The sequence below is a fragment of the Hyla sarda genome, chromosome 6 (assembly GCF_029499605.1).
Source record: "Hyla sarda isolate aHylSar1 chromosome 6, aHylSar1.hap1, whole genome shotgun sequence".
Lineage (NCBI taxonomy): Eukaryota > Metazoa > Chordata > Amphibia > Anura > Hylidae > Hyla > Hyla sarda.
The window spans coordinates 46,876,313-46,887,939 of NC_079194.1; the positions used below are offsets into that span (position 1 = coordinate 46,876,313).

General features: G+C 38.9%; 1 protein-coding gene across 1 annotated transcript in view; it reads right to left on the reverse strand.

Annotated features, from left to right (window-relative positions):
- LOC130277428 (uncharacterized) overlaps positions 1-11,009 on the reverse strand; it is a 125,422-nt gene extending 114,413 nt beyond the window's left edge. Inside the window, exons 1-11 of the mRNA XM_056528098.1 lie at positions 10,871-11,009; positions 5,991-6,065; positions 5,098-5,496; positions 4,083-4,190; positions 3,800-3,985; positions 2,788-2,973; positions 2,118-2,303; positions 1,374-1,559; positions 770-946; positions 479-655; positions 190-366 (exon numbers count right to left, since the gene is read on the reverse strand). Of these exons, the coding sequence (XP_056384073.1) occupies positions 190-366; positions 479-655; positions 770-946; positions 1,374-1,559; positions 2,118-2,303; positions 2,788-2,973; positions 3,800-3,985; positions 4,083-4,190; positions 5,098-5,496; positions 5,991-6,027 (1,819 nt within the window). The 5' untranslated portion in view covers positions 6,028-6,065; positions 10,871-11,009. The remainder of the gene's footprint in view (positions 1-189; positions 367-478; positions 656-769; positions 947-1,373; positions 1,560-2,117; positions 2,304-2,787; positions 2,974-3,799; positions 3,986-4,082; positions 4,191-5,097; positions 5,497-5,990; positions 6,066-10,870) is intronic.
- Between the last annotated feature and the right edge of the window lie 618 nt (positions 11,010-11,627).

Here is an 11,627-nt window from a genome sequence, read left to right on the forward strand (position 1 = left end):
ATGTCCATCACAATGCGTGTGACTCGTCATTGGTTTGGACTATGCCGGTTGGGATGCCCATCTATACCCCATATTTCCCGATAAGAGACATGGACAGGATATCAGCATAGCTTAAGAGAGTTTCCAAATTGTCAGAAACTTGGTGGAAACAATAGTGATAAGATTTCCAATGCAAGTACCAACATTTACCTTCACATCTTGGAACGGATGACGTCCATTCTCCAGATATCTGACAACTAAGTACTGGGGATCCCATCAACCTGAAGCCTTTCAAGCAGCTAAAGGAACATTGAGACTTGTAGTTTGTTGTATCATGACATGACATGAGACCATCCTCAGGAGCACTCAAAGAAGGGCACTGGACCGCTGGAAAGATAAAGAAGACCAAGGATGAAGCATCGACTTATGAACGCTAAATATTCTATCATCTTATTAATACATCTAGGATGATAAAAAAAAAAAAGGTTTCACCACTTACCTTCACATTTGGGAACAGATGAAGACCATGCTCCAGATGACTGGCAAGTGAGTACCGACGATCCGATCAACCGGAAGCCTTCCGAACAGCTGAAGGAACATTGTGACTTGTAGTCAGTCGTATCTTGACAGACCATGTGTCCTTTTCTCGGAGAAGTCAAGGAAGGGCATTGGACAGCTGTAGGTCAAGAAAAGACATTGAGAAATTAAATATAAATTATTTTACATTTAAAGGGATAAAACCTTTACTATCAACAAAGTTCTCTTGGAGTAAAAAGAGCAGCTTTTATACCTTTACATAAGGGCACCGAGGATGTCCACTCTCCAGAAGACAGACACTGAAGCTCAGAAGATCCTATCAATTCGTAGCCATCAGGGCAAGAAAATGCACATGAGGAATTGTAGCTGGATCCATCCTGGCATCGCATAAGACCATTCACCGGGGCGGTCAGTGAGGCGCACTGTATGGCTGTTTGAAGAATATTTACATTTAGGATTTGCTTTACTAGAGTATAAAATATACAAATGAGCTCTTCACCAGAGGGGAGTAAACATTCTCTCTTGTGCCACCTACAGGTAGATACCTTACCCTGCAGGTCAATGCTCGACTTGAAACATGACTAGGGATTATTAGCCAAACCAGAAACTCCTAAAGTTTTAAGACCCTCCTGTAGGCAGGGTTGTTTCGTGGTTCCTTATGGGTTGCACATTGATTTACAGTAGGCTGCCTATAGATAGCACTAGAGAGCTTTCTTCCTTCTGGAGGAGAGGTAATTTGCATACTATTTTCCCTTTGTAGCACTGCCTGTCTCCACAAGGTTCCCTGGTTGGGAAACCCTGGTCTATGTACATCCATATTGGCTGTGCTCACTTACTACAGTAGAGCATGTCCTTACCTTGGCATGTTGGAGGGCTTTCAGTCCATTGGCCGGTAGCTGAACATTGTATAGAAGAAGACCCCACCATGGTAAATCCTTCATCGCAGGTGAAATGACATGTAGAGTTATATTCTAACACCTCTTCACTGTAGACGCAGCTCATCGATCCGTCCTCTGGTTGCTCTGGTCGCTCACAATGTATAGCTGAGAGACAAGGTTGTTTTTAGTCATAGAATAAGATTTACAGCAGATACATTTAGACTAATAAATACATCCATCGGATTATATATAAGCATTAGGGGCTATGTAAATGTGGATATTAGTAGATTTTAATTATTTGAAAGGGGTTGACTGTAGAAGCGGTAGATGAAGAGCCATCATATTTGTTTGTTATTGGTCGGGACAACTTCTTGGTCACAAATAATGCAGCTAAGGACTTGTTCCCATAAGTTCAAGGATATGGTGTAATTAGAGATGCAAGAAGCTGGATAGGTGGCACCTAGCTTCCACTCTGGCACACATTGATCAAATCGGACACAGTCCCAGACCTATAGTTACGGTGCCGAATCTGTCAATTCAATGGATCTAAAAATGTTTATATGTCAAATCTCTGGACATATGTGACCTCTCTCTAAGGTGCAATAATCAGCAATGAGATGAGGATTCAATGTTCTACCAGGATACAATGACACTATGTATTATATACTAAGTTAAAAACAGTACTTGAAGAAATAAGTAGCCAGATTTAGAAATCCTTAGTACCTTTGCATTCTGGGTATTCTGCAGACCACCGATCAGGAGTTATACATTGAATTGATTGTTCCCCCTCTAAGATAAATCCTTCATCGCAGGTGAAGTTACAAGTAGTGTTATATGGTTGCATTTCTCTATCACTAGGACAGGCAAATGCTCCATTTGCTGGTGCTGGAGGAAGTTCACACTGAATAGCTGAAAAGAGAAGTGAAAGCCTAAATTAACATCTTGGTCTGGCAAGTTTGCTTAAAGGGTACTCCAGAGGAAAAAAAAGCTTTACAGAAAGATCTATAGATTTGCAAATTACTTCTATATAAAAATCTCAATCCTTCTAGTACTTATCAGCTGCTGTATGCTCCAGAGGAAGTTGTGTAGTTCTTTCCAGTCTGACCACAGTGCTCTCTGCTGCCACCTCTCTCCATGTCAGGAACTGTCCAGAGTAGGAGCAAATCCCCATAGTAAACCTCTCTTGCTTTGGACAGTCCCGTGGTCATACAGAAAAGAACTGCACAACTTCCTCTGGAGCATACAGCAGCTGATAAATAATAGAAGGATTAAGATTCTAAAATAGAAAAAAAAAAGTACCAATCTGTATAAGTTTCTGACACCAGTTGATTTAAAAATGTTGTTCCCTCTGGAGTACCCCTTCAAAAAGCAAGTGCATATCCAGCATTATTACCTTCACATTCTGGGACGCTTTCGGACCAGTGGCCTGGAGTTGTGCAAAGTATTGAAGAAGATCCAACCATGGTGAACCCTTGTTTGCAGTTGAAATTACAAATGGAGTTTTCTGGAAGGATGTCTCCATCATCGGAACAGCTCATCACTCCGTTGTTTGGTAGTTCTGGACGCTCGCATTGAATAGCTGTTCAAAAAGCAGAAATAGTAAAGGTCAGATCACATCATTTAGTCAATTTACAAGTTACATATATAGTTACATAGGGGGCATTTATCAAATCATTTAGTAGTTAGTTTTTTTTTTGCTTAAAATTGTTGCCAAAAAGTCGCATGTGCGACTACTCTATTTTTTTGTGCGAGGGTATGGAGTGAACGAAGGGGACCTGTAGCACCCACTGTCTTCTTTGGACAGGGCATCGGATCTTCGGTGCCAGATCAAAAAATTATGTATGTGGCATATCATGCCATGTGGTAACCATACCAGATCTTTAGACATATATGAACCTGCAACTAAGTGCCTGTGTCTTTCGGAGTGCTAGTTCTTTATCAAATTAGCATTGTTGAAATTGTTATTCTTGTTGTTGCAATAAGCATATCTCTTGGTAAAAAGAAAACTGAGGAGGCACTGGAACTGCCGTTCCATCAGGTCATGGATACAACTGTGGCCAGCGGGCCGTTTCTCGCTCACATGTGCTTAATCATGGACAAATGATTTGTCCATGATTAAGCGCATGTGGGCGCGAAACGGCCCGTCGGCCACAGTTGTATCCATAACCTGATGGAAGAAACTCTGAGTAACTGCAGTTCCAGTGCCTCCTCAATTTTTTTCTTACCATTGGATTATTGCATCTTATTTTTCGAGGATAGAACACAGACATTTGTTACTATCTACAGTGCCCAGGTGTAGACCCAATTCACACTACTACAGTCCGCTACAAGACTAAGGTACACGGCAGTGCCGTACTCTCTATTTTCTCCTATATGGACAATAACCATATCTCTGCTGTATGTACCTTTACAGTGAGGAATCTGGAATCCCCATTCTCCTTTTCCATTGCACTGTAGATTTTCAGAGCCAACCAGCAGATATCCATTAGGACATGTAAAATGACAACTTGACTGGTAAGTGAAATTCCCATGTGGGTGAGAGCACACGACTGATCCATGATCGATCCCGCTGATCTCTGGACAAGCGACAACTGGAAGAAGAAATGCAACATGTTACATATTTACAACTTGGACAAATGGTATACGATTCTAAAGTGTGACAAAAAAAAATACTTAAAATTTACTTACCATGCTCACAGTCTTTGCCAAAAAATCCATCAGAGCAATTGCAGGTGTAGCTGTTAATAGTTTCTATGCATTCCCCGTGGTTGTTACAGGAAGAAGAGTTGCAAGCAGCTGCAAAGGGAGAAGAGCGATGTAATGAAGGAAACAACAATGTTGGACATCTACTAGACCAGTGGTCTACAAACTGTGGCCCTCTAGATGTTGCAAAACTACAACTCCCAGCATGCTCGGACATGCTGGGAGTTGTACTTTTTCCATCATGCCCGCACAGCCAACATCCTGAAGGCAACTGTTCGGAGACCATTTTACTAGACCATTGTTCCCCAATTTCCCACAATTTGTAGGCCACTGAACTAGACCAATGTTCCCCACTTTCTACTGGCGGTAAACATCTAGTAGACCAATGGTCTCTAAACTGTTGCCCTCCAAATGTTGCAAAACTACTTTTCCAAGCATGCCCAGACAGACAACAGACAAAATCTGGAGGGCCACAGTTTGGAGACCACTTTACTAGAACATTGTTCCTCAATTTCCCACAATATGTAGACCACTGTACTAGACCATCGTTCCCCATTTTCTAGTATCGGTGGACATCTATTAGACCAATGGACTCTAAATTAGATGCTGCAAAACTAATTCTCCCAGCATGCCCGGACAGTAATAGCCATCATCTGGAGGGCTACAGTTTGGAGACCACTCTACTAGACCATTGTTTCCCAATGTGAGCTATCCAGCTTTGGCTGTCCAGCATGCCCGGATAGCCAAAGTTCTGGGGAACACTATATTGGATCAACATGATGGGGGAGATATATCAAACCTGTCCAGAGGAAAAGTTACTGAGTTGCCCATAGCAACCAATCAGATCGCTGCTTTCATTTTTTTTAAAAGGCCTCTGAAAAATTAAAGAAGCAATCTGATTGGTTACCATAGGCAACTCAGCAACTTTTCCACTGCACAGGTTTTGATAAATCTCCCCCGATGTTTTGTTCTCTACTTATCTGATGGCATTACTTCTTACCTGTATAACACAACGCCACTTTCTTCTTACTGCATGCGATATCATTCCACTTTCCAGGATCGGGATCCCTCCTCACATACATCTCCACACAGTCCTCATTTTGTTTCTCACTGTTGTTGTTGGGTTCACCCTTAGCCCAGTTTTTGGCCTCCTCGGTGAGCTCCTTGTTGGTGCCAACCCAGGTCCATTTGCCCGTCTGAATATTTTTCCGGATGCCGATCCAATAATATGCAGAATTAAATGGTAAGATCTGGCTGAGATACTTATTCTCTTCTTGGTTTTGGATGGCTACCATGTCAGTGTATTTTTCTCTGCAATATTTGTGGGCATTGTCGTAGGACATGGTGTAGTCTGAATAGTGATAGGTCCAGCCATGTGTTAAAGATATGGATGAAAAACCTGTATAGGAAGAACAGGCCACGCATAAGTTACATACAACATGTAATCATCAATTTTTATATTATTTAGTCATTTAATCTGAAATATAAATTGAAACAACTTAAGCAATTTAAAGAAATATTCCACCACAGTCTATAAAATATACTGTATATATATATATATATATATATATATATATATATATATAGATATATACAATGTATTTATTTATTCATTTTTTTCTACAATTCGTCAGTTCATTACATATATATATATATATATCATGACCTGGGGAATTTTAGAAGAAAAAAAACATATATATATATATATATATATATATATATATATATATATATATGTGTGTGTGTGTATATATATATATATATATATATATATATATATATATATTGTATTTTTATTAACTTTTTCATTTATTTCTTTCTACAATTCACCAGGTGTCATATTTTTTTTAGAATTTTTGTTGACCATTAAAATTACCAAAATATCTCACTTACCACAGATAAGTAGGGAAAGGTAGGTTAAAAACTTCATTTTGCTCAGCAAAGTCAGTCACGACTAAGATGGTATATCTGTAGAAAAAAATAAAAAATACACAATTTTAATATATTTCTTCTTGTTACAAAACATTTTTTTTTTAATAATCCATCTGATGAACAACCAAAAGGCAAATATAATTTTTTTTTAAAACAATGGCCTGTATTTATTATTGCAAATGCACCAGAATTCTTGTGAGATTTGCACCCCAAAACTGTCTTAGGCCCCTTTCACACTGCCGTTGCTCCCCGTCATGAAAGGCCGTTAAAGTTGTTTTTGTTGTTCTTTTTTAGGGACTTTAATGGGCGTTCTTGTGACGGGGAGCAACGGGCATCAACGGGTCCCGATGGCTCCCATATACTACTATGGGTGTCGTCGGGATCCGTTGTTTTTTGATGGGAATAGCGGGAGAAAATGACGGTGAAAGCAGTAATTTTACTCCCGCTGTTCTCCCCGGTTCCTCTGACGGCTGTGTCATAACGGCAGTGTGAAAGAGCCTTACATAAATTGCGCCACGTTAGTTATGAGTTTTAGACACTTTTTCCACACTTGGAGCAACACTGTGCTCCAAAAATATGCCAGAGCAAGATTCTGATGCAGTCTAAGCAAACTACTAGTTAGTCGAAAATTAGACTAAATAGTGTAAGATTGAGTCAGATTTAACAAATAGTATAAAACAATGGAGAAAATCTGGCACAATGTTAGACTATCAAGTCTATGGTTTGAGTAAAATTGTATTACAATTTGAATTAAAACATTAGCATTAAAATGGATATGAAATAGATAAATAAATAGAAATGAAATTTACAGAAAGATAGATATTAGATAGATAGATAAATTGATAGATATAAGATAGATAGATATGAGATAGATAGATAGATAGATAGATAGATAGATAGATAGATAGACATGACATAGTAGAAACTAGTAAAAGCATAAAATTGTGTTGATAAAAAAAAGTTGATAATAGTAATAATTTAAACCATTTTAAAACTAAATAATTGCCTACTATATTAAAGAACAATCAAATATTTCTAAAATAAATCCTGAATATACTCACTGTGTTGAACAGTCAGGGGTCTGTATTCTTGAAGTGACAGCTAATCCTAGGCTGTTTCCTGCAGATTGTACTTTCACTACAGGACTCGTGCCCCTTTTATACAGCCAGGAGAGAAAACCCCATGACGCGTGGTCATTTGCATAAAATAGAAGGATATCTCTCTCTCTCAACACTGAAATTCCTGGCTGGGAAATTTCCCAGAATGATTCCAAGTGTTAAAATAGCCTCATAATTAGTTTTTCCAGTACTTGAAGAATGCGGTCATATATTATTCTTCATCTCATTATACTCACTCAAGGTTAAGATTTGCATTTGTTTTTATTTATTTTATATAGCTTATTTGGTTCCAGGGCAATATATATATATATATATATATATATATATATATATATATATATTATTGAACATTTGACCATTTTTCTCACAAAATATATTTTCCGGTTCTGTTGCCATGAAATATACACCAGATGTTGGTACAACCCAAGTAATCCATAGTTACAAAGACACCAAAACCAATAAGCTCACATATTATGTCTAATAATGTGAAATGAAACAGGGAAAAAAAGTATTGAACACACTTACTGATATTTGTTTAATACTTTGTACAAAAGCCTTTGTTGGTAATGATAGCTTCAAGACTTCTCCTGTGTGGAGAAACTAGTGACACGCATTGTTCTGGGGGGAGATTATGGCCCATTCTTCCACATAATCTTCAAATCCTGAAGGTTCCGTGGGCCTCTTCTATGAATCATCATCTTCAGTTCTTTCCATAGATTTTCAATGGTATTTTAAATGTTAATTTTAAATGCCTGGGCCAATGTTTTGTCTGTCTGGCCCTGCCTGTTAGTCAGTTATATCGTTGTGTATTCCCATCAGTGCTGTAGTCACTTATATCTCTGTGCAGCCGAGTAAGGGGTCATCTGGGATTGGGGAAGCAGGTCGTCATATGGTAGGGGACCATGGGCAATTTTCCGCACCAGGGCTCTGTGGTTTCTAGCTACCCCCCTGCATATATACCATGGCGGTAGAGTGCATTACTTAGTATTTTCTTTGAGACAATAGTACCTGCTAATTCCAGGTCTTTCTGAAGCTCTCCACAAGTGTCCTTGGCTCTTGGACAGATCTTCTGGTCATTTTTCTCACTCCTGTCAGAAATCTTGTGAGGATCATCTGGTCGAGGCAAATTTATAGTGAAATGATTGTCTTTCCACTTCCGTATTATGGCCCCCAACTGTGCTCTCTGAAACATTCAGAAGCTTAGAAATGCGCCTGTAACCAACACCAATGTTATGTTTTGCAACAATTAGTTTGTGAAGGTCTGGAGATGGCTCTTTGCTTCTACCCATCATGAGATGTGTCTTGCATGACACCTTGGCAATGAGACCTTTTTGCACCCATCAGTTGAGACTGAACCAACTGAAATTCATTTGCACAGATGAGGGTCTGGATTGCTCTTTAATTAGGGATAGATTATTGCCCTTGTCTTGGCTTTTCATGCATTTTTGCACCTCCCTTTTTTCATGTGGTCAATACTTTATCTCTGTGTCATTTCACATTATAACCTAATTTCTGAGCCTATTTGTTTTGGTTTCTTTGTATGTATGGATAACTTGGGTTAAAGGGGTTATCAACCATAAGGTGATTTTAGTATGTACCTGGCAGACTGTAATGGACATGGCTTAGGAAGGATCTGCACTCGTCTTGGGGCTAAATGGCTATGTTGGGAGATTACAATAACACTGTGGCTAGCTTTCTGTGAACTGGTATTTCCTTTTTGAGTTTTCTTCTTTGCCTACAAATCCCATGGTTCCATTTTCCTCCCTCCCACACATCTTTTGAATGGATGCAGCTCATTTATGTTTCAATGGGTGGGGTACCCATTGAAACATAAATGAGCTGCATCCATTCAAAAGAACTATGGTTTTCAATCAGGGTGCCAACAGCTGTTAGTTGCAGATTGATCTCTCTCCCACTAAGCGATCCCTCCACCCACTGAAGCAGACAGGCTCCCTGTCATCAGCTGACTAGTGAGTCAGGTCTTGGCCGCATTGCAATCTGGGAGCAGTCATTTTATATGCCGTAAAAAATAAATATTGGGGTGAAAATCTCATAAGAGTTGTGAGAAAACCATCACACACAGGTACAGACACTATGTTATGAACAACACTAACTTTAAAGCCCCTGTAGCATAGTAAAATAAAAAAAATCCTGGAATACCCCTTTACAGAGTTTTTTTTTTTTTTTACAGAACCAACCTTCTTCCAAACAAGCTAGTAATGTTCAGTCTCAGTTACTTTATTTTCAATAATTTTCTGACATTCTAGGATATACTTTTAATTCCACCCTACTGTAAACCAGCTAAAAGTGAAACTTCTAAATGTTCCCAGAAGGTAATATGATAAACTTATATGACAATGCACACAATAAAGTATAGAGAATTAATCAATTCCCACATTTTAAATCTGTCAGCATATGTCATACAGTGCTCAAAACCCACATAACACCAATGCATCCAAATAATATAACCATACAGTGCTCAAATTAGTCAAGGCGCACAAAATGTTGCACATGCGCCGAAGCACTTTTATTTTCAACTTTTGGGGATGTGCTGAAAGTACCAAACAGCCTTACCTAAGCAACTTTCAGTTTTCACTTTGCAGTGGCTGCGAATCTATGATGTGTGAATGTCACTTGTAGACAAAAAAAGTTGTAAACCCCTCCAAAACGTACAAAAATTTGCAAATGTGACTTTTTGTGCAGAATGGTGTTCTGAAGTGATTTTTTGTTTTTTGCTTATGTGCGCCAAATTTATCAACCTCTCCCCCTTTATAGTATGATAAATATGTTGCACATAAGCAAAACCAAAGACTTCAAAACTCAATCTCCTAAGACAACAATGATAAATGCCCCCATAGTCATAAAGAGTACAAGGAAGAGCACCATATAAAGCCAAAAACAGCCAAATAAAAAAAGTATTATAAAATGTACAGTACTCAAATTGTTTTGCCAAATAAACCACAGATAATACTAGCATCCAGTCCTTTAATCTTATAGTAATATAGAACCTAAATGATAGCACCATAAAGTGGCCAAATCATATTCAATTGTCATATGGAGCTAATATAATACCAACATATATAACCCAAATCATATTACCATACAGACCAAACCACAAATAATAACTGCACACAGTGCCCAAATCATATAAGTACCATTTTTCCCCCAAAAATAAGACATACCCATAAAATAAGCCATACAAGGAGTTCTATGTATTTGCTCAATATAAGCCATACCCCCGAAAAAAAGCCATAGTAGTATGCGTAGCTTATTGAAGGTAATGAAGATGGCCAGCCCTTCTCATCTCCCCATCTTGACAGGTACCGTAGGGATGTCCCGATACCGTGCAGCGGCGGCTCCCGTGTCCATGTTGATCAGCGTGGGGACAACAGCTGACATGCAGGGCAGCATGTCCCAGCTGATCAGCGTGGGGACACAACTTTTGTGCGGCGGCTCCCAAGTCCCTGCGGTTGCCTAGCACTTGGAGGAAGTTAAAACCACTTCCTCCCAGTACTCTATGGTTAATCCACATGGCAAAGAGAGTACAGTACAGCAGGCCAGGTGGGTATGGTTCATGAAATGGAGGAAAAATGTAGATTGTTGTACCATACTTGTTGTACCATTGTTGTACCATACTTGTTGTACTATACAGTACTTACCGTAATAAAAATAAGACATCCCTGTTGTACCATTGTTGTATCATACTTGCTTTACCATACTTACCGTAATAAAAATAAGACATCCCCTGAAAATAAGCCATAGTGTGTCTTCTTGAGGAAAAATAAATATAAGACAGTGTCTTATTTTCGGGGAAACACGGGGGAAATAAAGGGGGAGATTTATCAAAACCTGTCCAGAGGAAAAGTTGCTGGGTTGTCCATAGCAACCAATAAGATCGCTTCTTTCATTTTTAACAAGGCCTCTGCAAAATGAAAGAAGCAATCTGATTGGTTGCTATGGGCAACTGGGCAACTTTTCCTCTGGACAGGTTTTGATAAATTTCCCCCCATAGATCATAAATAATAGTATCATATAGTGCCCTTATCATACAGTCACAACGAGCACAACTAACACTATATACAGTGGAGCCAAAATCATATGGTCATAGAGAGAAAATATAATATCACCATATAGTACCCAAATAATACCAGCATATAGGGGGTAATTTATCAAAACCTGTGCAGAAGAAAAGTTGCCCAGTCATTTTTCAGAGGCCTTGTTAAAGATGAAAGAAGCGATCTGATTGGTTGCTATGGGCAACTGGGCAACTATTCCTCTGGACAGGTTTTGATAAATGTCCCCCATAGTACCTAAACCATATAGTCATATATAGGGAGATTTATTAAAGCCTGTGCAGAGGAAAAGTGGTGCAGTTGCCCATAGCAACCAATCAGATTGCTTCCATTACTTTTTAAAAACTAAAGATGCGATCTTATTGGTTGCTATGGGCAACTGCACCACTCTTCCTCTACAAGGATTT